Source organism: Geotrypetes seraphini, chromosome 7 (genome assembly GCF_902459505.1).
Source record: "Geotrypetes seraphini chromosome 7, aGeoSer1.1, whole genome shotgun sequence".
Taxonomy (NCBI): domain Eukaryota; kingdom Metazoa; phylum Chordata; class Amphibia; order Gymnophiona; family Dermophiidae; genus Geotrypetes; species Geotrypetes seraphini.
Genome location: NC_047090.1, coordinates 85,999,604 through 86,024,840, shown reverse-complemented (window position 1 = coordinate 86,024,840; position 25,237 = coordinate 85,999,604). Strand labels below are relative to the sequence as shown.

The window sequence follows — 25,237 nt, the reverse complement described above, 5'->3', positions numbered from 1 at the left end:
GAATTATAAACATAAAAACTCACTTGTATACCACAAATACCATTAAGTTCTATGTGGTTCACAAAGACTAGTAATACAAATGAATATGAATTATGTCAAAGGCCTTGCTGAAATCCAAGTACAACCCACTTAGTGCTCTCTTAATTCTACTCAGTCAAAGCAATTAGAACATAAGAGTTACTATACTATCCTAGGTCACAAGTACTTGGTAAGATCCTAAAGAGTAAAACAGATTTTATGCTGCTTATCATAGGAATACTCAGATTCATCTGACAAGACCTATCTCTAGTAAAGTCATGCTGCCTTGGATCCTGTAATCGTATTGTGACACTTTTTATGATAGGTTCTTGTGTCACACAGATTTTTTGCCTCAATAGATGTTGGCAACATTTGTATATGTTCTCTCCACTTACTATTATTTTTAATGTAAACCCTTTCCTTCCCCAGAGTGAAAAGCTGCTGTTATTTGATACTGTACAGAGTGAACTTGAAGAGAAGATCCGAAGACTTGAAGAAGACCGTCACAGCATTGACATTACCTCAGGTAAAACATCTTTTGATTCCCTAATATATTAATTGATTTTCATCACACGGCAGAACAGTATCTTTAGTGAGAGGGGCACTTTACAAGAAAGTAGAGGTACAATAAGTGCCTGTCCAAAAGAACTTACAAGCTAGGGGAGTAATTTTATAAACACAATTTTATGTGTAAATCAATACAGAAATGGTAAGTTATCAAATTGGATGGTTTTTCCATGAATAAATGTTACTCTACATAGAAAGGCCTTTTATAAAATTGCAAAAGGGAATAGGATTCACAGGAATATATTACTTTCCACATCTATAGTGGAAACAGAACAGTCCCAATTAGAGAATGACACGGTGGCGGTTTACCCGCGGCTACTGCGTTTAGCCGCGGGTAACCCGCCAAAAACGGGGAATGAAAATTAGCAGCCTCTGCGGGGACGGGGACAAGGCCATCACCGCCCCGTGGAGCGGTGAATGGTCTTGTCACCGCAGTGAGGCATAAAGGATCGTGCGGTCCCCGCACCCCCATCCGCCCACCCGCACGCCGGCTCGATCGTTTAACCAGCTTCCTCTCTCCACCTCACCTTAGTTTGCCGGCTTTCTTTTTCGGCGACCGGAACTCTTTCAAAAGAGCCGCGCACGCGCGGCTGCTCAGTATTCAATCTTCTGCTCTGACCCAACCGGAAACAGGAAGTTGCAGCAGAGCAGAAGATTGAACTTTGAGCTGCCGCGCGTGTGCGGCTCTTTGAAAGCGTGCCGGTCGCCGAAAAAGAAAACCGGCAAACTAAGGAGAGCTGGAGAGCAGTAGCGTACCAAGGGGGGGGCGGGAGGGACGAAAAAGGTAATGGCGCCAGGCCTTGGAGCACCGAGGCAGACCGCTTCTCCCCCCTCCCAGCCGAACCCCCGCTGACCCTCCTATCTCCCCCCCCAAGTGAACCTTTCCGACCCTCCCAGCGAAAGCAGCAAACCTCCCTCCAGTAGCGTCGACTTTCTCCTCCCTCTGCCGCATCACTGATGATGTCATCAGTGACGCGGCAGAGGGAGGAGAAAGCAGCGAAGGAGGTTTGCTGCTCTCGCTGGGAGGGTCGGAAAGGTTCACGGGGGGGGGGAGATAGGAGGGTCAGCGGGGATTCGGCTGGGAGGGGGGAGAAGCGGTCTGCCTCGGTGCTCCATTACCTTCTTCGGGCAGCAGCAGCGTTTACAATTCGCTGGTGTTGCCGGCTTCAGGCCTTGTTCTCTGCCGGGTCCTGCCTACTTCCTGTTTTCATGAAGACAGGACCCGACAGAGAGGAAGGCCTGAAGCGGGCAACATCAGTGAATTGTGAATGCTGCTGCTGCCCGATGAAGTTCAGGACATCGAGGAAGGAGCAGGGTGAAATCGGCTGCTTGCTTGGGGGTGAGGGTAGGGAAAGAATCGTGGAAGTGGAGAAATTGGCACGATGGCTTTGTGGGGGCTAGGGGGAGACAGAAAGAAAGGAAAAAATAAAGAGGGGGGGCAGGGGGAGAGAGAAAGAAAGGCAGAAATAAAGAGGGGTCAGGGGGAGAGAGAAAGAAAGGCAGAAAGAAAGAGGGGAGCCAGGGGGAGAGAGAAAGAAAGAGGGGGGGGGGGCAGGAGAAGAAAGCAGAAGGACCAGAGACTCATGAAATCACCAGACAAAAAGGTAGGAAAAATGATTTTATTTTCAACTTAGTGATCAAAATGTGTCCGTTTTGAGAATTTATATCTGCTGTCTATATTTTGCACTATGGCCCCCTTTTACTAAAACGCAATAGTGGTTTTTAGCGCAGGGAGCCTATGAGCGTCGAGAGCAGCGTGGGGCATTCAGCGCAGCTCCCTGCGCTAAAAACCGCTATCGCAGTTTAGTAAAAAGGGAGGGGGAATATTTGTCTATTTTTGTATAGTTGTTACTGAGGTGACATTGCATAAAGTCATCTGCCTTGACCTCTTTGAAAACCCGCGGAATATAAATGATAATTAACATTTTCTCTGCATACAGCGTGCTTTGTGTTTTTAAAATTTTATTGTTGTAGATCATTTTGACTTGGCCACAAAGGTAAGGGGGAGGGAGGGAGGGGAGCTGCTGAAAGACATCTAGTAATCCTTGCAGGCTTGACTGTGCAGGGAATTATTTTTGTAAAATCATGTTTTGTTATGTTACTGGCATTATCTAGACTTTAATGTCTATGAATGAATAGAATGAAAATGATATAAAATTACTTGCTTGCGGGGACCGCGTGTTCCAGCTCACACAAGGAAGGAGGGGGTGAAAGGGAAAAAGTTTCTCTTCCTTGGAAATAGATTCTGAAGTGACCTCATCAAAGAAGACCAGCACTAAATGTACAAGAAATCCCTTAAACAATGTCAAAAGAGCCCAAAATAGAAAACTGCTACTGCCTTGAGACTCCATTATTGAAGGAATCAACTTGAAATCACAGAAGAGACAGGAAAAGGTTAAATGCCTCATGGAATCCTCAGGTACAAAACACAAACCAAATTATGAATGAAATCAGAGCAGACAGTAAGAATTATAAAATTGATGTCATTATCCATCTGGAAAAAAAGGCGTACTAGAAATAATGCCTCAGCAATACAATTTTCAGAAGTTCTATTTGCTCATGGTAAGGGAGAAGAGAGACTGCTAGTGATGATGGGGGGACTGATAGAAGATATGAAAGAAGGGTGGTAGAAAGGAACAGATGGTAAAGGAGGGAGGGAAGGGTGGTGGTGGAAAGGAATAGAACAGACATTGAAAGAGGGTAGAGAGGAACAGACCCTGAAAGGAAATGTGGAAGGCAGAGTGGGGAGAAGACGCTGGAAGGGAAGAAGACAGATGCCAGACTATGGGGGAGCGGAGGGAAGAAAATGGGTGCTAGATGGGGACGGTGACGGGGCGGTGAATGGGATGGCAGTGGCGGTGACGGGGCGGTGAAAGGGATGGCGGTGACGGTGACGGGGCGGTGAAAGGAACGGCGGTGACGGGGCAGTGCAGAGGATGGTGGGCCGGGGACGGTGCAGAGACGGGGACAGATTTTTTCCCCGTGTCATTCTCTAGTCCCAATGCACTTGTTACTATATAACATGTGCATTGGGACTTTTATAAAATTGCCCTTGGTATATGTATATATAGATACATAGGTATCTTGTTATAAAATCAGGCCGTTTATACAGAAACATTTATATATATGATGAGTTTTTCCTGCCTGAATGGAGATATTTATGGAGATTGGTTCTGCTTTTACATCTGCATTTTATAAAATTTATGCATAAGTGCATAAAATAAAACAAGAAGGTGAGGTATAACTTGTACAGAAGTTTCCTAAGCAATAATTTTATGAAGGCAGGTATGTACAGTATGTAAGCTCCCTTTATAAATTAGATGTAACTTATGCACATATTTACCATACAAGTTAGCAAGTAGCCTTCTATAAAATTGTCTTCCACATGAGTACTTCAGGTAATCGGAGATAAATGGGGAAATTTTTTAATTAAGTACTTTTCCCTGCCAGTTTGTATTCAGTTTCTTTTTTAAATTTGCATTTTATATTATACATATTTCACACAAAATGAAATGCAAGAAATAGTCCACATTAATGAGAGGTTTACATAATGATTAATTACATAGAAGTATAATCAACAAAGAAATAAGTCCCCCTATCCAATCTCAACTTCTGTTTATATTCTCTATTTATATTCTTAAATCTTCTTCCACCTTTCTATTACCCCTCAATAGATCCCACTTTTTCAAGCAATAATTTCTCAAGCTGGAGGTTTGTATCCATTTTCAAAAGGAAAGACTATAAAGAGATGTCTACTTTCTCTGTGGGTCTTTTTTCCATGGAAAATAACATGCATAGTTTAGAAAATGCAAAACTACATACATTATTGCTTCCATTGACCTAATGCTTCCCCAAGCCCACCTTTTCTTTCCACCTCTTGATTCATTCGTATACTTTTTATCTAGGGAAAAGTAAGCAATTTTCAGACAGTCTCTTCAGCCAGATAAATGGCTTTTGAAAATTGCTCTCTCAGCAACTTTTCCAAAGTCATAGCCAATATCGGTGGCAAAAGTAAGATTTGAATCTAGGTCTCCTAGGTCCCATTCCGTTAATGTAACCAGTAGACCACTCATATGTCACCATGAAATAAGCCCTGCTGTGGTATTTGCAAAATCACATTAAATAAGTCAAACCAGTTATTTAGAAGAGGCAATGATTGTAAAAATTCTTCTTCAGCCCAACTTTATTATATTTATTAAGGCTCCAAGCAAAGCAACTTTCATGACCTCATCGGCAACTGTTTTCTCCTGGACATCTCAATTCATGGCTCACTAGCCTCTTCATTGGTCATTCTGTTTCTATTAGTTCAATTATGTATATTTATTCATTTCTTAGTTGATAAAATACTCTTAAAAGTGCACACTTATCTTAAATGTTCAACTGTGGTATGTGGTATTTGTAAGGCAGAATGTATCAGCTGTAAAATGTATTGAAACCAAAACAAGTAAAAAAAAAAAAAAGCTATGTGAAAATCAGGTTCCTCATGAAATTTACTACATTTTTGTTCCTTCTCAATTAAATCACTTAAGTTAACCAACTTTAATAGGACACTTTTAGACATTCAGAAGGGAAGTTCTCAGTGTGAGCTACATTAAAACATGTTATTTTACTGTTAACCAAAAGTAAGCAAAAGAAAGTTGGAACTTGGAAACACCAGGCAGAAAAGTGAAATACCATGTCAGCAATCCTTTATTGTAGACATATAAGAAGAGGACCCAATACTAGTGCTGCCCAATTCAGGAAAAAAAATTTTTGATTTGATTCAGCCTATTGAATTGAATTTTCGATTTTCCTACCCAAGTAGGTGTTTTTTTCAAACATCCTGGTGGGTTTATTTTATAGCCTCTTCACCCCCTTTGCCCTCTCCTACCCACACTGGCGCTGTGGTGTAAACAAAAAAGACTTTTCCTTTCTCTGTTAAATCCTAGCTCATGTTTGCAGTCTAACACCAGCTCTGGCACAATACACATTTCAAATCTGACGTATTGTAATCACAAAACAGAAAATAAAATTATTTTTTTACCTTTTGTTTCCTGGTCATTATTCAAATTTTGTTGGTCCCAGTCTCTGGTTATCTTCTGCTAACTTGCTTGCCAGGGTCTCCTTCTTTCTTCTTTGTCGGTGCTAACCATCCATCTTCCATCTCTGTCCTCCCCTTCTGTTTCCCTTCCCTCCCCCAGAGGTCTGGCATCTTCCCTTTTTTCATCTCTATCCACGCAGCTGCAGCGATGGTCCTCACCATCCCCAGATCCACCATCTCTCCTTTTCTCAACTACCCTTTCATCCAGCATCTCTCATTCCTTCCCCAGTGTAACATTTCTCCTTCCCTCCTTTCTGCCTCCCCTTTCATCTTGCCCTCTCCATGAGTCCAATACTTTCTGCTTCCTGCACGCTTTCTCTCTCTGTCCTTGTCTCTTCCCTTGAGTGGCAACCCTCCTTCCCACCCCCAACCCAACATGCTCTCTCCCCATGCACCATCTCACCCTCCCCTCCAGTGTGTAGCACCTTTCCTTTCCCTCCCTTTCTGCCAGGTCCAGCAGCATCTTTTCTTCCTTCCTTTTACCTCCCCCTGTCCTGCAGTACCCCTTCCCTGCTCCCCTTGTCCAGCAGTACCCCTTCTCCCTTCCCTCCCTACGTGTACTTCTAGACCAGGGCCCCCCTCCCCCTAAGGCCTGGCCCAACCCCCTTCTTTGCAGGTCCTCCGACTTCCCCCGGGCCTCCCACTCTTACCGTAGTCTGTAGAGAGGATCGCCTGTGCTCTATGCGATCCTTGTAGGCTGCCACAGTCCTTAGAAGCACATTCCGTCTGACGCGGTCCCACCCCTCTTCTGACGTCAGGGGAAAGATCGCATCAGAGGGAACGTGCTTCTGAGGACTATGGCAGCCTACAAGGATCACGTAGAGCACTGGCGATCCTCTCTGCAGGCTATGGTAAGAGAAGAAAGGCCCGATGGGGAAGCCGAGGATGCAGGAAAGAGCGCCAAAGCACGGAACAAGGTAGAACCAGCATTTTTTGTAGTTCTTCCCAACTAACCCACACCCCTCATCCTTTAAAGCAGGAGCGGCAGCATCAGGCCAGCAAGAGGCAGCGCTGCTGCTCCTGCTTTAGGAAGGTACGGGGAGGAGGGTTGGTCACCAAATCGGCCAGGCTGACTTTTTAAAAAAATCAAATCGATTCGAATCGATTCACCCTAAGTGAATCGGTGAATCGAATTGGAAATCGGGCAGCACTACCCAACAAAGGTCATGTTTTGGCTGAAGCCTTCATCAGGAGTCCTAATCCATTCTAAACAGAAATATATGCCAATTCGATCTGTCATGGAATATAGTCCTGCCTCTCCAATACCCAATCACCCAAATAACGAAACAAACAGGCTTGATTGTATCTTTTAAGACAAAGCAATCCTATGCCTGCACAACACTAAGAACCCAAAAACCTTTGAAAGGAAACTTTTTAGGTTTGTAACCTCCCCAGCAAAATTCAGATAACATTTTGGACTGGGCGCTTTTTGAAGTGCATTCTGCCGAAATGCTAGCAAGAGGTCTCCCTCCTTGGGGGGAGAGGGCAACATTCAGGAAGGCTCTTTGTAGATACGATAATTTTGGAATGTCTAAATGATCCCCCTCAGGATCCGAGTACAGTTTTCATAAAATTGTTCAAAGATGGCATTGATATTTGAATCTGTATGTGACATGTGACCATTTCCATAAGCTTCCCATTTTTATTTCAATGCAAATACAATTGATATTTATTTTAAGCTTGAGATTTAATTGCCGTCTGGTACTTCATGCAAGGTGTGGTGGCTTGGGATTTTATTTTAATTTATGTTTATCATTTTTGGTCAGCTATTATGGATTTGGCATTTGTGTTCTATGTATGTGACCAAGGTATTCTGTTAGCTTGATTTTTCTATGCAGCATTTTGTGGTAATTCAGCTTGTTCAGTTTAGAGAATGACGTAGTGACAGAATTCATCACCATTCCCGCCTTCATGAATAAACATGGCAAATCATCCCCTTGTCATTCTTTAAGGAGAGAGGGAAGAATCAGAGTATGAATGGGCACAATCACTGCCCCTAAAGCTTTGCTTTGAAGAATGCTGGTGTAGGATTGAGGTTGAGATAGACACTAAAGAATGAAACAGGATGGTTTCCCGTGGTTATCTGCGGGGATGAGAATGGTGATGAATTCTGTCACCATATCATTCTCTAGTTCAGTTGCCTCGATAGTAGAGAGGATATTTTATGAGGGGGAGGGGAGATGGGGGTTTTGTTGATCCTTGTTCTGTATTTGTGATTCATTAAATGACAGTTATACAGAATATTGTTTCTTTTTATACTTTAATAAAATGATTTCAATGTAAAATCATAACTATTCAAAGCTTGTGCGGATGGGATCATACAGGGTTTGTAGGAACAAGTGGGAATGGGGTCAAACTTTGTTGCTGTGTCATTCTCTAGGTGCCACTTTCACTAATATAAATATCATAAAATATATTACATTTTATAATCATTAAAGAGTTTGATATCAATTATATATTCTAAAAGTAAAGCATATCCTGAAAAAATGGGTTAATTAAATTACAAAATTTGAAATTGTGAAATAAGAAATTTAAGTATTATAATATTTGCATGACATACAATTTAACTCTATTAGGAGTCAGAGATAGAGCTGGCACATTTTCACTGACTCTGACTCGAGTAACCAAAAAATTGCTTCGGACTCCCGACTCCATGACTCTGACTCCGCAGCCCTGATAGGTTCTTACCTCAATAATCTTCTTTCCAATAGAAAGCACATGAGTCCTAAAGCCCTGCCCTGCTGTGTTCAGTATAATCTGCTTTTAGTCACAGAATGGGAGGTCTCTTCAGAGGCTTGTATTACGGTAGCTAATGGCTGCGGGCTTCTGTCTTAAAGAGACAGGAATTTCTATTCTACATGGGATTGCTCTGAGGTTTCACAGCAGAACAAGTGTTGGTGCTGGTTGCATTCGGGAAGATGGTTGGTTTTTCGCTCCTTGTTAATGCTTTGTAGCACTTGTTAATTACTTGTGTTTTGTTGTAGAGCAGATTAAAAGTGAGTCAGCAGCGAGTTCCCTATGTCCCTCCTTGTTAGTTATTCTCTTTCAGGGTTTATCCACTACTTTGGTACAAACTGTGAAGATATATAACCCACTGGTTCAGGACTCGTGCTTTCCACTGGAAAGAAGATTATTGAAGTAAGACCCTAATCTTCCTTTAAAATTACCACCTATTAGGTTATTACCACCAGAAGAAGATAAGCAAGTCTAAAGATGCTTAATAACTAGGTTATCTAAAATATTAGGTGCATAGATATTACATAGAATTAAAAACTGTCTATTCAAGGTAGCATTAGCAATCACACACCTACCCTCTGGTCCCTGAATAGTAAAATGATTTTGCAGGTTTATATTCTTTTGAAATAAAATCACGCTAGACTTAAAACAAATTGTAGGTGCCTCTATAATATGTCCCACCCACTGCTTACAAAATTTAGCATGCTCAGTGGATGATAAATAGGTCTCCCATAGCATAGCTACATCAGCCTTATAATGGTGTAATGCTTGTAATTTTTTTGTCTCTTCGTTGGTGAGGTAACCTCTCCCAGATTCCATGAAATAAGTGATCCCATCCTCCATCATACCAGAATGTAAGGATAGATGGGAAATAATCATGGTAATTAGTAGGAAGACCTGCCCCAGACTATAGGCCTGTCTCACAAAGGCCATGAACTAAGTAGTCAACAAAGAGCTATTTGCTGGTTAGTGTTACATCCAGTGCACCTGAAAACTACTACCTGCTATGTCTGTACTAGTACAGATATTTGTCTTGGATTTGTTGGCTCACTACATGATTTACTCTAATAACGGTTCTGTTTGGGTTGGAATGTATTTCAGAGTTATGGAATGATGAACTACAGTCAAGAAAAAAGCGAAAAGATCCTTTCAGCCCAGATAAGAAGAAAAAGCCAGTTGTTGTATCAGATATCCTTTACTTGTTCTCACAACAGGACAGTGCAACAAGCTTGCAAAGGTCTGATAATCGCCTATGTTGGCGTCAGTTCAAAAATTGGTAGGTTGAAGAATTGAAATTTAAACTTTGTGTTTAAATTAGTTTTGTCTTTTATGGATTATTGCTATTAAATCAAGGTCACAGGAAAAGCAAGAAGGAACCATACACGATGCCTTAATGAGTTCATAAGAAAAATATAATAGAATTAGAAAAGGTACAGAGTAGGGCAACCAAAATTATTAAAGGGATAGATTGAAACTCGTGAGGAAAGGCAAGGGAGGTTGGGGTTTTTCAGATTGGAGAAGACGAGGCTGAGGAAAGGGGGATGGGTAAATATGAATCAATTGGTAGCTTTTTCAAAAGGTACAAAGATGAGAGGACACAATATGAAGATAAGGAGTCCTTTAACTAAGATGCACTAACAGATTTAGCACACACTAACAGCGCATGAAAAACACTGTACAACCCATTTTATACCTTTGGGCTGTATGACACTTAATGTATATTAATTCCTTAGACTAAAACAAGAAGGACTGGAGGCGCAAAAATCCAAATATATCTACTCTAGACACTCTAGATCAGGGGTGCCCACACTTTTTGGGCTTGCGAGCTACTTTTAAAATGACCAAGTCAAAATGATCTACCAACAATAAAATTTTTAAAAAAACACAAAGCACACTGTACGCATAGAAAATGTTAATTATCATTCCTATTCCAGGGTTTTTCAAAGAGGTCAAAGCAGATGACTCTATGCACTATCACCTCAGTAACAACCATACAAAAATAGACAAATATACCCCCCTCCCTTTTTACTAAACCATGATAGCAATTTTTAGCGCAGGGAGCTGCGCTGAATGCCCAGTGCTGCTCTCGACGCTCATAGGCTCCCTGCACTAAAAAACTCTATTGCGGTTTAGTAAAAGGGGACCTTAGTGTAAAATATAGACAGCAGATATAAATTCAGACACATTTTGATCACTAAATTTAAAATAAAATCATTTTTCCTACCTTGTCTGGTGATTTCATGAGTCTCTGGTTGCACTTTCTTCTTCTGACTGTGCAGCCAATCTTTCTTCCCTTCTTTTAGCCTGTATGCTTCCTCTCCTCCAGACCTCATTTCCTCCCCCAACTTTCCCTTCCTCTCTCCTTGCCCTTTCTTTCTCTCTGCCTCCCTTTCTTTTTTTTCTGTTTCTCTTCTTTCCTTCTGTCTCCCTGCCTGCCCTTTTTCTTTCTTTCTCCCTGCCCTCCCCCAAGCCACTGCCACTCCATCGGGGACCAGGACCCAAACTGCCATCGGGGACCAAGACCCAAACCGCCACCAATAACAGGCCCGAAAGCCGCCGCCGCCCCAAGCTCTCCCTGCTTCAGCCGACCAGCATCGCGATCGACCTATTGGGGGAAATGCTGCCGGGTCCTGCCTTCGCGGAAACAGAAAGTAGGCAGGACCCGGCAGCAAGAAGAGGAAATGCTTCATTAACCTGTCTCCCGCCTTAGCCCGTAGCGAATGCTTGCTTCAGGGCTCTCAACATGTACGTGCCGGCTTCCCTTCTCTCCCCCCCCCCCGGACATAACTTCCGGTTTCGGAGGGAAGAGAAGAGAAGCCGGCACGCACACGTTAGAGCCCGGAGCATAAGTTCGCTACGGGCTGAAATCTCCAAGCCGTTTTTTTTAAATTTTCAGCAGCGGCGGCAGCAGCAGATGACAGCTGGGCCCTAGGGAGAATACAGAAGAAGGCTGATCGGCCCGGTAGATCAGGACGGCAACACGAGTCTAGCGATTGACTCACGTTGCCTTCCTGAGCTACTGGTCGATCACGATCGACGTATTGGGCACCCCTGCCCTAGATATTTATTGAGGCAAAAACAACCTCAAGTATCAACAACAACCACTGATTAGGTAATGGAGGAAAAAGACTCAGAGAAAACTTTGGGCCACTATTGGAACCCTACCTGAATGAGTTACTTATTCAAAATACTCATTCCTTAATGCTCCATCATAGGCTCAAAAAACCTCCATCCATCTATCCTGAAAAAAGGTACGTCTCCTTATGATTCTATGCATTAAATCGTTTTCTATTTTATATTTCTTAGGCACAGAAAAAATTACTTAGCTTATGAAGAAAATGATCCCATCAACGAAGGCCCACCGTTTTGCGGTATGTTAAATCGCTGCTTCAGGGCTGTCGCTGTCATGTAGTTAAGGATATCTTGACGATCCCGATATCCCTGAAGCAGTAGTTAACATACCTCGAAACGGTGGGTCTTTATTGGTGGGATCATATTCTTCATAAGCTAAGTGATTTTTTTTCTGTGCCTAAGAAATAGAAAACGATTTAATGCATAGAAACATAAGGAGATATACCTTTTTTCAGGATGGATGGAGGTTTTTTGAGCCTATGGTGGAGCGTTAAGGAATGAGTATTTTTTAATAAATAACTCATTCAGATAGGATTGCAAGTCCAGTATTCTGTTTCCAACAGTGGCCAATTCAGGTCACAAGTACCTGGCAAGATCCCAAAGAGTAAAACAAATTTTATGCTGCTTATCCTAGGAATAAACAGTGAATTTCCCCAAGTTCATCTTAATAATGGCTTATTGACTTTTCTTTTAAGAAGTTATCCAAACCTTTTTTAAACCCTGCTAAACTAGCTGCTTTCACCACATTCTCTGGCAATGGATTCCAGAATTTAATTACACGTTGAGTGAAGAAACATTTTATTTGGTTTGTTTTAAATCTACTACTTAGTAGCTTCATTGCATGCTCCCTAGTCCTAATATTTTTGGAAAGAGTAAACCAAACGATCCACCTGTTCCACTCCACTCAGTATTTTATAGACCTCCTATCATATCTCCCCGAACTGTCTCTTCTCCAGGCTGAAGAGCCCTAGCTGCTTTAGTTTTTCCTCAAAGAGAAGTTGTCCCTTCATTTGTGATGTTTCTTTCTGTGTCTGTAGTAGTTCTGTTACTTCTTGTTTAAGGTATAGTCATTAGAAATTTATACCATATGTACCCAAATGCATAAACAAGAGCATAAACCCAAAATGAATGCATGAATGAAAAACATGACGCAAAAAAGGTGCAATGCCAGAATAAATAATTAAAAGAAATGAATAAAAGAAAACAACCTGTAGAGCCTTTTACATATAGGAGTGTCCCTTGAAGAAGGTGTTTTCTAAACAACGAAACTAGGATCCTTGTTGGGACTTATTGTTTTGAATAAGGAATTTACTGTTTTGAATAAAGATCCATAAGACATCCCCCTTGTCTTTCTTTGTTGGTTTTGCCTATATCCCAAGATGAGGGGCTCTTCTGTTTTGCCTGCTTCCTTTAACTACTGAGCCACAGATTTCTTTTAATCAGGGTTTCCTGCAATGTGAGATGATACTGTGTTTCTCTGAAAATAAGACACTGTCTTATATTAATTTTGGGCCCAAAAAACGCACTAGGTCTTATTTTGGGGGTAGGTCTTCTTTTTTTCATGTACAATTATCATCTCTCCCTTCCTCTCCTCTACCCCAATTCTTCCTCTTTCCTTTCTCTCCCCCACACGTTCAGCATCTTTCCTCCCCTCTTACCCATCCCCTTCTGCCTTACCTCCCTCCCATCCCATGTGCAGCAGAACCCTTGCACAGCTTCAATCCCTCCCTTCCTCCCATCCCCTCCATGTGCAGCATCTTTATATCCCCCCCTTGTGCAGCTGAACCCCCCCACAGACACTTCCATCTTGCCCTCCCATTAGAACGCTGTCAATCGTGGGACTGATATACCTTGTAAACGGCAGCATCGGCAAAAATCTAATCAAGCTGCTTCGGGGCCTTCTCCCTCCTGGGTGTTCCTCTGCTGCATCACTGATGATGTCATCAGCAGTGTGGCACACGGAATGCCAGTGAGAAGGCCGCAAAGCATCCTGATTAGATTTTTGCCGCGTTCTAATGGGAGGGAGAGATGGAAGTGTCAGCGGGAGTTCAACTGCATGGGGGGATGGGAGGAAGGGAGGGATTGAAGCTGTGCAAGAGTTCTACTGCACATAGGATGGGAGGGAGGGAGGGAAGGCACAAGGGGATGGGTAAGAGGGGGGGCGCAGCGGGAAACGCTGCTACTGGCAACTAGGGCTTATTTTCGGGGTAGGGCTTATTTTCAGGGAAACACGGTACTTTAGGAGATCATAGCCAACTCAGGGAAAAAAGTAAGTTTCCCTTTGGAAATGACAAGAGTGCAAATGTAAATGGCAAAGTTCACAACCCATACTCTTTTATGAGACCAAAAAGAAGCTGTTAAGGTGCTGGGGGGAGGGGGTTGTGGATTTGAACCCGTCACCTGTGGAACATGGAAGCAGTACCTTTAACCACTGAGCTTCAGGCGCTTCCTTTTAGGTGGGAGTTCCTGCCATGTGAGATGATACCTTAGGAGATCATAGGCCTCTCAGGGTAAAAATAAGTTTCCATCTGGACCCTGGAAAGGGCAGAGTGCTAATGTAAATGGCAAAGTCTTCAATCCATACTCTCTTATGAGACTAAAATGAGGCTGAATTCTTCAGAAGCAAAATATCAAAAGCCAGAAACACCTTCACCGGGACCCCAAACCACCTCGACAAAATCTCGATACCACCTAAAAAAAGCGAGGCCTAAGCAGCAGAAAGAAACTGGTGAGATTTCCCAGACGCACAATGGCACGACCTAGACAAACTCTACAATCATACAGCTTGCGACCTCAACCACTGTCCCCCTTACCTGTTAAAAGACGCCAGCAGTAGATTCCGCACCCACGTCATGCGGTGAAATAGTTACATGCTCACAGAGGGCCAATTTCCACAAGAAGTCACCAAAATTATCATAACCCCCTATTCTGAAAGACCCAAAGGGAGCAACAGATCAGCCATCCAATTACAGACCTATAGCCTCAATACCGCTATACATCAAACTAATGGAAGGCCTCGTAGCAGAACTTCTCACCAAATACTTAGAAACCCACAACATACTTCACCCCTCACAATCAGGCTTCAGAGGCTACTACAGTACAGAAACACTACTAGTCTCTCTCCTAGACACAGCCAAACAACACCTAAGCAAAGGCAAAAAAAGTGCTACTCATTCAACTCGATCTCACAGCGACATTTCACCTAGTAGATCACGACATCCTACTACAAACACTGGAGGCAATAGGAATCACAGGCAAAGTCTACAATTGGTTTGAAGGATTCCTCCGCTCAAGAAGATACAGAGTAAAAGCAAACAATGAACAATCAGAATCCTGGAATAATCCTTGTGGAGTCCCCCCAAGGCTCCCCACTATTGCCAACATTCTTCAACCTTTACATAGCCACACTTGGCACATGCTTAGACAAACAAGGCATAACGTCATACAGCTATGCAGACGATATCCCCATCCTCCTGCCTTTCGACCAAACCACCCCCAACACAACAAACAAACTACACATTGCACTAGAAACAGTGTCAAAATGGATGAGAGACCACAAATTAAAACTAAAGACAAAAACAAATTCTTATTTCTAGAAAGAAACAAAACCCCAACCATAACAAACCTAGAAATAAACTCCATCATATATCCCTTACAACCCAACCTAAAACTGCTGGGAATAATGATAGGCAAAGGCTGCATCATGCAACTTCAAATCAGCAAAATGGTTCAGAAGGCATTCGCAACCATGCGCAACTATAGACAAGTCCGAAAATACTTCAACAACAAACAATTCAAACTCATAGTACAAGTGCAAATCCTAGGACTCCTGTAACATACTTTACCTGTCATGCCCCTCCAACTTGCTAAAACAATTACAAACAGTCCAAAATACAGCCCTAAGACTAATATACTCGCTGAAAAAATATGACTCAGCTTTCCAGTGGCTCCCGGTATAAGTGCGTATACAACACAAATTCTACTGCACGCTATTCAAAGCCCTAAATGGAAATGGACCAAGCTATCTGAACAACCGCCTAATCAGGAAAATCACATCCAGACCAAGGAGAACTCAAGTACACTTTATCCCCCTAATCAAAGGCATGCAAAGCAAAAAAATATGACGATCTATTAGCCACCAGAGCAGCAAAAATAGACCACCACCTCTCAAATCTGCTGACCACGACCAACTACAAAACATTCAGGAAAGAACTAAAAACCATAGTATTCAAGAAATTTGTCAAATGATTTAACCAAACTATATTGACCATTCCCAGCTCCTGATGCGTACTATAACTATCAACCTTGTAATCTCCCTGGGAATGCCCAGGCTAATTTCTTGTTGGTAAACCACTTAGAACTGAAAGGTATTGGCGGGATAGAAGACATCAATGTAATGTAATATAATGTAAAAAGAAGCTATTAAGGTACTGGGGGGGGGGGGCTTATGTGGATTTTAACCCATGAGTTGTGGAATATGGAATCAGTGCCTTTAACCACAGCCACAGATGCTTCCTATTAGATATGGGTTCCTTCTTTTTGTGACACTCTGCCATCTAGGTACATCTTGATGACATCACAGCGATGTCAAGATTGTGCATGCAGAAAAACATCCACTTGCTCTGAAGCATAGCCATTGTGAGCAGTGTATCTCTTTTTCTTAACCTTTTGGAAATGAGGTTTAGTATACAATATATATATTTTTTTCATGTGCTTTGCTTGAGTAATGCATTATTAAACATATTTTGACCTTAATATCAACCTGGAGTCCTCTTTAGCCCCCAAAATAAAGCACCATTCACCTATATGTGGACGCCCAACTGACACCTAAGTCATGGCCACCTAACTCGCCCCCAACTAACTCCCAGCTCACATTCAAAAGTTGACCTGGTTTTGCAATGCCTACCTTTTAGGGGTTAGGTAGCCACGTTAGCATGCTCAGTGGCATGCGATTCTGTAAATGGACTTTTACCGATAGGCATCCTAGAAATTGTGGATGTCTATATTGAGAATTGTGTCCAGTGTTTGGACATCTAAGTTCCAATTGATGTTTGTTAAAGTCATTAATTGGACTTATTATCCACTTTATTTGGATGCCTAAAGTTAGACGTCCTTTACAGAATCTATGTCTATGAGCATGTCTATGAGCATGTCAGGGTATGGGTGTTCATCTCTAAATCTCATTTCTGTATCTCTTGATAGACCGGTATAGTTCCTTATGAATGGGTTATATACCTCACTGCTACCAGCAGGTGTAGATTGAGATCAAACTTGTATATCAGTACAGCATTCCCTATGCTAATCCAGTCTTCCTCAGTCTCCGGTAGTAGAGTAGTAGGCTAATTTCAGCTCCCCTCTTAGCCCTGTTGGATTTTTGTGTTTGGACTTCTGGTTCCCCTTTTTTGCTGGAATGAGCTTGGGCGGGTCCTGTTTGGGGATCTGTCCCACCTCGAGGGTGTTAAACCCGGTGGGTCTCATGCTGGGTCCCTCCCCCCACTTTCCTCCACATCCCCATATTTTTCTAGGGACCTCAGCCAGCGGCCTGGCCCCCTGGTTGGTCAGCCTTCCAGCTTGAGAGCCGTGGAGTCTGTTCTGTAAAAAAAAAAACCCACCAAAAATCCTAAGGTGTGCTGGTCTAAAGGGCTAATTTCCCTTTATAACTGCCTTTTTCTATGTTTTTCTCAACTAACTGGTACTTTTCTTGCAGCTAGGGCACTTTTCCGGCACAATGAGCACTTTTAAAGGGAAAAAGTGCTCCAGGCGCGAGGTACTCGCGGCCGGCCTGTGCAAGCATTGTGCAGGCCGGAGCGGTGGGGAGGCCTTGTCGGCAACGGATGCCGGCAGCCAGGGCACCCGCTGAAGGTACCTCGCGAGTCGTATTCGGATCGTGGGGAAGCCCGGGCTTCCCCCGTCACCCACGCAGAGGGTTCCCCAGCCGCTGATGGTCAGGGAAAAAAGGATTCCCTTGCCGCCAGACCGGCTGGGGATTCCCTTTTCACGTTGGTCGGTTCCTAGACCTCAGTGTCGGGAAAGTCCCACGCTTTTCAGGCGCAGCGGGCCGCAGTAGCTCCGTTTTTGGCGGGAACCTCCTCCTTCATCCCAGTAACCTCAGGTGGCCTACCCCCTGTTCTGGAAATACAGGGGCAACGTATGGCAGGGTCCCCTGTTGTGGCAGGGAGTCCCTTGGGGCCTCCAGGGGTTTTTCCCCCTGACTTTTTAATGGCACTTTGTAAAGTTTATGTGCTGGCAGCAGGAGGTTCCCTGTCCACTCTGGGGGTCTCGGGGGAGGGGGGAGGAGGGTGTTTCCCTCAGTCTTCCCTGGTGCGGACCCACACAGTGGCGGTTTTGCCCTCCTCTACTCCTCTCTTGTCCCAATGCCCTAGGGTCTCTTGGGATGAGGATTTTTTCCCACAGGAGCAGGATGTGATTGAGGAGGACCTGGACCCTTGGGAAGGATTCCAGGATCCTCTTGGAGGGTCGGATTTCGCCAGCGAGGGGTTCCAGCACCCCCCAGCTGGTGGCGATGCGTCTGTGATGCGCATTTTCAGCAGGAAGAGCTTCAGGAGTTAATTATGCAGGTCTCTTTGGTTTTGCACTTTGAGGACCTTGTGTCGGAGCCCCCGTGCACGGAGGCCTGGATGCTCTGGTTTGACCATGGCCAATGAAGGGGCTGTTGTATGTGTTCTCTCCATGGCTATTAGTGGGCAGAGTTCTTCTCCGCATAATTTGCCATCCGGGTCTCGTGGTTCTGGTGGCTCCGGATTGGCCTTGACAGCCATGGTATGCGAATCTGGTGAGGCTTCTGGTGGCGGATCCTCTTCCTCCCCTGTCTTGGATGACCTTCTAACTCAGGGTCCCATGCCAATGTTCGATCTGGGTCCCTTTTGTTTTATGGCTTGGCTCTTGAAAGGGGTTACCTAGGTAAGAAAGAGTATTCAGATAAGGTGATCTCAACTCTCTTGGGGTCCCGGAGGCTTTTCACCTCTCGGGCTTATGTGAGGGTTTGGCGTCTATTTGAGGAGTGGTGTGCTGCGCGTGGGGTGGTCTCTCTTCACGCTTCCCTGCCTAACATCTTAGAGTTTTTGCAGGATGGCCTGGATAGGGTACTGGCTTGGTCTTCTCTCTGGGTTGCGGCCTTGTAAGTCTTTCTGGGGTTAGTGAAAGGTCAGCATTTGACTGCCATTCCTGATGTGATTCGCTTCTTGTGGGTGGCCAAGTTGATCAGGCCTCCCGAGCGGCCTTCTGTTCCATCTTGGGATCTCAGTCTGGTTCTGTCAGTTCTAGTGTGCCCTCCTTTTGAACTGTTGGGCGACTGTTCTTTGAAGGACCTTACTCTTAAAGCGGTCTTCTTGGTGGCTATTACTTCAGCTAGATGTGTTTCTGAGCTGCAGGCTTTCTCTTGTAGAGCCCCCTTCTTTGAGTTTTCCAGGGAGCAGGTTGTCTTGAGGCCTGTTCCTTCTTTTCTGCCAAAAGTAGTTTCTCCTTTTCATATCAATCAATCTGTAGTCCTCCCAGAGTTGGGTATTTGGGAGGGTTCTTGTGAGCAACAACAGCTGTGCAAGTTGGATGTCAGTCGGGTCCTTCGCTCTTATGTGCAGAGGACCCAAGAGATCAGGAAATCAGATTATCTCTTTGTCCTTATAGAGGGGCCTCGTCAGAGGAATGGCGTTTCTAAGGCTACTATTGTGCGCTGGCTTAAGGAGACTATTGCTTCCTCTTATCTTCTGAAGAAGCCTGTTCCAGAATTTCTCAAGGCTTATTCCACTATGGGTTAGGCAGCTTCTTGGGCTGAATCTTCTCTTGTGCCTCCAGTGGATATTTGCAAGGCTGCAGTCTGGTCTTCTCTGCATTCCTTTGTCAGACACTATTGTATAGATGTTCAAGCGTGTTGCTATGCGGTATTCGGTGAACTTGTTCTGTTGTCAGCCCTTTGGGGGTCCCACCCTTGATGGGTACTGCTTTGGTACGTCCCATCCGTAAGGAACTATACCGATCTATCAAGCAATACAAAAGGAGAAATTAGGTTCTTACATGCTAATTTTCTTTCTGTTAGCTTGTAGACCAGTATAGTTCCCCACCCTATCTGTCTTTGTGCAGTGATTGCGGGTTTTTGCTCGCAAGCAGATTTTGAATTTTTCTGTGGGTTCTAGTATTTTTCTAGGGCCGGGGAGAAGTAAGAACAGTGGCTATGGCTCAGCTGGCTTAGCTGGTAAGCTGTGGGGATATTTTCTATACCAGGTTTATGTTCTACACATGGTCCAACAGTGGTTTATGTTCAAATGTTTTTTATTGTTTCAACAGTAAACACTCAACACAATCAGCAGTATAGTTCAGTAAACAATGATGCAACTATCCCCCCCCCTCCCATCCCTCCCCATCCCCGGAGTCCAGTGCCGGATCAAAAACCTGAGAGTCCGAGTCCGACTTAAATATTCAAAAGTCTACTACGTGCATGTGGGGTGAGATCCTGCCAGAAACATTCCCAGGTCTGACGAAATTTACGACCCGGACCACGATCCAAGTCTCCTACTATTCTCCGCTCTAGCGTTGCGTGGATTATCATCAAGGATCTCCATTGGGCATAAGTCAGAGGATTGCTAGACAGCCAGTTGGTGAGAATGGCTTTCTTCCCCATCAAGAGTGCTCTGGTAATGAAAGCCGTCATACCCTTGGGTTTAGGTGTGGCTATATTGTAATACCCAAATAATGCTCTCGGTTGCGGTAGCCAACGCCTCCCCCAAAGCAGCGTTATATATTGTCCCAGGTGCCTCCAAAACTGTAAAATTTTAGGGCAGGCCCAAAGCATATGTCCCAAAGAGGCATGAGCATGGTCACATTTCGGGCATGAGTGAGACGGTGTGATCCCCATCCGGGCTGCACGTTCTGGCGGAATATAGAGTCTCAAAACAATTTTCAGTTGCAGTTCCCAGTGGGTGATATTAGGAGATACCTTTTGAATATGTTTCAAGACCTGTTGTAACTGGTGGGCTGTGAGTGTACATTGCAAGTCCTCTGCCCATGTTGTCGCTAAAATATCCAAGTTAGGGCCAGGTTGGCAATCCCGTACCCCCACAACGTGAAAACGAAGAGGAATCCTTTGTTGCGCCGAAAGGCTGTAGAGTTCCGAAAGGGCCTCTCTATTATCCTCAGTAAGGTGGGCCTCTGGTAGAGACTGTACATAATGCCGGATCTGGTAATAAGCAAACAAGTCAGTGGGCTGTAAATCAAAAGTCCGACGTAATTCCGCAAAAGGTGCTATTCTCCCCTCTTCCAAAAACAGGTGGAAAAGATATTGAAGTCCCTGCATACTCCACCTCTGAAAGGAGGTATTTTGTAATCCAGGCTGAAAGGCTCCATTGCCCTGAATGGGTAAGTACAAGGAGACCCCAGAAGACAACTTAGCAGTTTTACACACCCATTTCCAGGTTCGCCGTGCCGGCGTAAATATCGGATAGTATGACACCAAAGGACGTATCCTCGGGTCCGCCACATGCAAAAAGTAACTTACATGGTACGGAGCCAACAAAGACAACTCCAGTGGTGTGGCAGAAAAATCAGATGTCCCCCTAAACCAGTCATTAATGTGTCTCATCTGACATGCCATAGCATACCATCGTACATTTAACAATCCATATCCCCCCCTGTCCCTGGGCAAACACATCCTAAGAAATTGCATGCGGGGTCGTTTGCCCCCCCATAGAAACCAACAGTGGTTTATAAGTATTTTTTGTTTTCTTCACTCCTGTTCGGAGTGTTATACTGTTTTCTGTTAAGAATTTTTCCTAGGTTCTCTTGGCTGGACTAGCATAGGGGATGCTATACTGATATACAAGTTTGATTTCAGTCTCCTCCTGCTAGTAGCAGTGAGGTATATAACGCATCCGTAAGGAACTATACCGGTCTATAAGCTAACAGAAAGAAAATTAGCAGTTAAGAATCTAATTTCTCCTTTTGAGGGTTTCTGGGGCAAGTTTCTAGGTTCCCCATCTCCAAAAAAACCCTTCCCTGTGATTTTTGGGTTTTTAGGTAGCTCCCATAGGCCAATTTTTGGCACCCTTGTGCAGCTGCGATGGCTATCTTGGATTTTTGTCCCTGATTTTAAAAGCATCTGTTTGCCTCAAAAAAACCCTAACCTTTGCTCAAAATCAATTTATATGGACTCCTCAGGGCATTTGGCTTTGGGGTTGTGCCAGATTTGTGCTGGAAGACCTCATGAGGAGCGTCCATGTTTTGTATACAGGGGGCACATGAGGGGGGGAGCGAGTTCCTTGCAGTTAGCTCCCTATGGCCATTCTAGGGCCTCTGGGTAGCAGGGTTCCCTTCTTTACCTGCGAAGTACAGGCATTCAAAAACTTTGGAGAGCACACAGGGATAGGGGAAGCCTGGGAAAGTTACTGCGTGTCTGCTCCCACCTGGTTTAACCCTTGCTTTTGTTTGACTGTTTGAAGCATATATAGGCTATCAGGGTTCATTTGGCTCCGCTTCTGTATCTCAGGGGGTTTCTCTTCCCTCTCAGGCAGTTCAGCCACCCAGAGCTGTGCAGTCTCTGGAACCTGAGGTCCAGTCAGAGGGAGAGTGGAATGATTGGGGGTTGGATTCGATGCCCATACTCTCCCACAACGATGGCTCAGGCCTGGAGGATGGCGGATCCCAGCAGGGATCTCTGGGTCAAGAGTCTGGCTCCTGGACTAAGGAGAGGACCTTGGGGTGCACTACCTTTTCAAGCCAGCGACTTTGCTGGAGGTCATTGCAGAATCCTTGAATTCTAAAATTAGGTGCTCCTCAGACTGCTTGTGTTCAGAGAATGGTCACCAACAGCGCTAAGGCAGTGGATGTTTTGGAGGGTCCCCTGAGAATGTTGCAGACCACGTCTAAATTGTACCTGCTGGCTCAGGAATTTCAGGCACTTTGTGTTGCCTAAGGTAGATTCCTTGGAAGTGCAAGTCACCCGCCACACTTTCCTGCCAGGAATGGCTATTTCCTCTGCTTATATAGCGGCCAGTAAAGAGCACCCCCCTTTTGGGGTGGGCTCACTCTATCAGAGGTGTCTCTTCTTCTTGAGCAGAGTCATCGGCGATATCTCTGGAGGAGATTTGCAGGGATGCTACCTGGTCCTCTTTGCATACTTTGACCAAGTTCTACAGGATCGATTCGAAGCCAAGCAGGATGCTGCTTTTGGCTCCTCTATTTTGGCAGCAGGCTCATCAGTCCCACCCTGACTCTATGGGAGTGCTCTGTTAGTCCCACTAGTCCTGGAATAGAGTAGAATTGTACAAGAACGAAAGGTTAGGTTCTTACCTTTGCTAATCTTCTTTCTTGTAAATCCATGCTTTATTCCTGGAACCCACCCTGTGAATTGCTGATTTGCCTATTGTCTTCCTTTCCAATTTCTGATTTATTGACCAGCCTTTCTGAGAGTTCTATCCAAATGTGTTTAGCACTTAAAGCACTGCTTTTTGTTGTTCAGGTTCTTAATGTTTTAATGACCTGTTTCAATTGTTCATGATTGTTTTAGTTTCATGAGCAGATTAGACTTATTGGTTGGAGAGTATCCCCGTACCCCTCTTTTGCCTTTCTCCTCTACAGGTATTACTGGCTGCTTTGTCATGAACTGGATTCCTGGGGGGCAGTCATGACATAAGAGGGAAGGGGCTCAAGACCCTGTATAATGAGGCTCCCTACAAGTCCAGGAATATAGCGTGGATTTACATGAAAGAAGATTAGCAAAGGTAAGAACCTAATCTTTCATTATAGTCTACTTTATCAAATGCTGCCAAGACATCAAATTGTAATAACAATGTTTCCCTTCCTCTACTTAATGTATCTCTTATTCTAGATACTAGATCTACTAGTTATGTCTCTTTCCTGTGTGAGTTCCTAAATCCATTTTTTTAGGTAGTAGTAGATTCCGTTTTATGATGTAATCTTTTAGCTGAAAAGTAACCTGGACTTACCAAGGAAGCCAGCTGCTGTGCTATTTGGAGAATTAGGTCCCAGTTGCACATTGGTCTGATATTAAAAATAATAATAATAGAAGATTGTATTGGAGAGAATTTAGACTATTAAATGGAGGATTATTCAAAAGTCGGGAACTTTCTCCTCCCCTCCTGTTTTGAATTGAACTTATTTGTGGGCAGTTTATAAGTGGAAGCAGCAAAGACAACAGTTCTTGTCTGCTTAAGGCAGGTGAACTAATTCTGACTTCCATGGGCTGAATGCTGACTAGTTTATTTTTTTCCCATTCAGATCTCAAGTTTTTTTTCTCTTTAAGTTTGCTTTTGAAATAATATAGTTAAAATGCATCTGTTTCATTGTAAAAATTAGGTTTTCCTTAACTCTGTAACGACCCTATATAGTTTACATGTTACAAGACCTGGATATACTTGAAGACTGGACTACAATCAGAAAGGTATGATTGAAGTAAGAGCAGTGGTACTCATGAATTTGTAGTCATTGATTCATTACTATTAGGCTGTATCCTCATGGTGATGTGTTTCTTCTATTACTTAAAACATCCAAGGTATAGAAGATCTAAGCAAAAGATTACCCTATGAACTATGTGTGGCCAAATGGCAGCTTTAACTGCTGGCCCAGACGATCTCGCATGTTGATTTCATGCATATGAACCAGTGAGCTGTCTTCTCATTACCAGGGCTGTGAAGTTGGAACATCAAACTTTTGCCTCTGATGCCTCTATTTGTCTGTCTGACTCTAACTCCTACTATGTATAGTAAATGTAAGATAAATATATTACAGAAACAAAGGATATTTCTTTTTGTACAAAACTAGGACTAATAAACCACAAAGTAGGTTTCTCTGAGATTAAGCAAGCATAATATTCTTGCATGTGAGTGATGTTATCCACAAAACCCAGTACAGACACTGTCAAATACACTGCTACTATAAATCTTTAACAAAATAAACCAGTAAAAAAGAAGGGCCACTTATAACATCAAAGAATAAATGTGAAGATGCCCTCAGATAATAAACTTGCCTATACGTACAGCAACTTAATGATAAATGCTGTCTTGTAGGTGATTATAGAATTTTATCATTCATTGGGCTTACCGCCAAAAAAGCCATGTTCCAACTGACCAGGCCAGTCAAATGAAATTAATATCTTTGTGTAATAAAAACACTAATGCAAATGTCTTGAAAAAGTATCTTTAAAAAATACTTATCTTAACACAGCAGCCTTCAGATATATTGGATGCTTCTCAGGACAGTTTACTTTGTGGGGGAAGCAGAATGTGTTGGCAGACAAGTTGATCAGGCTTCTTTAGCCTCATGAATGGTCTCTTGGCATGATAATATTTCAGCTGATTTTTTCTTTATGGGGAACGCTGAACATAGAGCTTTTTGTTTCCCTTCAGAATAGCAGACTTCCACAATTTTGTTTTAGACTCTGCCCCAATCTCATTGCATTGGACACCTTTCTATTTCAATTGATGGACAAGTCCCTCTACACATTTCCTTCAGGCCCTCTTATAGAGAAAAATCTACTCAAATTTTGTCAGGATCTGGGCACCATGATCCTCATTGCACCCCTTTGGCCAATCCAAGTTTAGTTTCTACTTCTTCTAGAGCTCTTACTCGGGAAACTGCAACTGTTTCCAACATTGCTAACTCAGAACGAAGGGTCCCTATATCATCCCAACCCTGACTTGTTAGCACTAACAGCGTGGTTTCTTTCACTGAACAGGT

General features: G+C 43.6%; 1 protein-coding gene across 1 annotated transcript in view; it reads left to right on the top strand.

The window, feature by feature from the left end:
- Positions 1-25,237, top strand: part of BRMS1L (BRMS1 like transcriptional repressor) — a 100,078-nt gene that overhangs the window by 47,694 nt on the left and 27,147 nt on the right. The window contains exons 5-7 of the mRNA XM_033952816.1: positions 448-544; positions 9,503-9,589; positions 23,878-23,942. Coding sequence (XP_033808707.1) covers positions 448-544; positions 9,503-9,589; positions 23,878-23,942 — 249 coding nt within the window. The remainder of the gene's footprint in view (positions 1-447; positions 545-9,502; positions 9,590-23,877; positions 23,943-25,237) is intronic.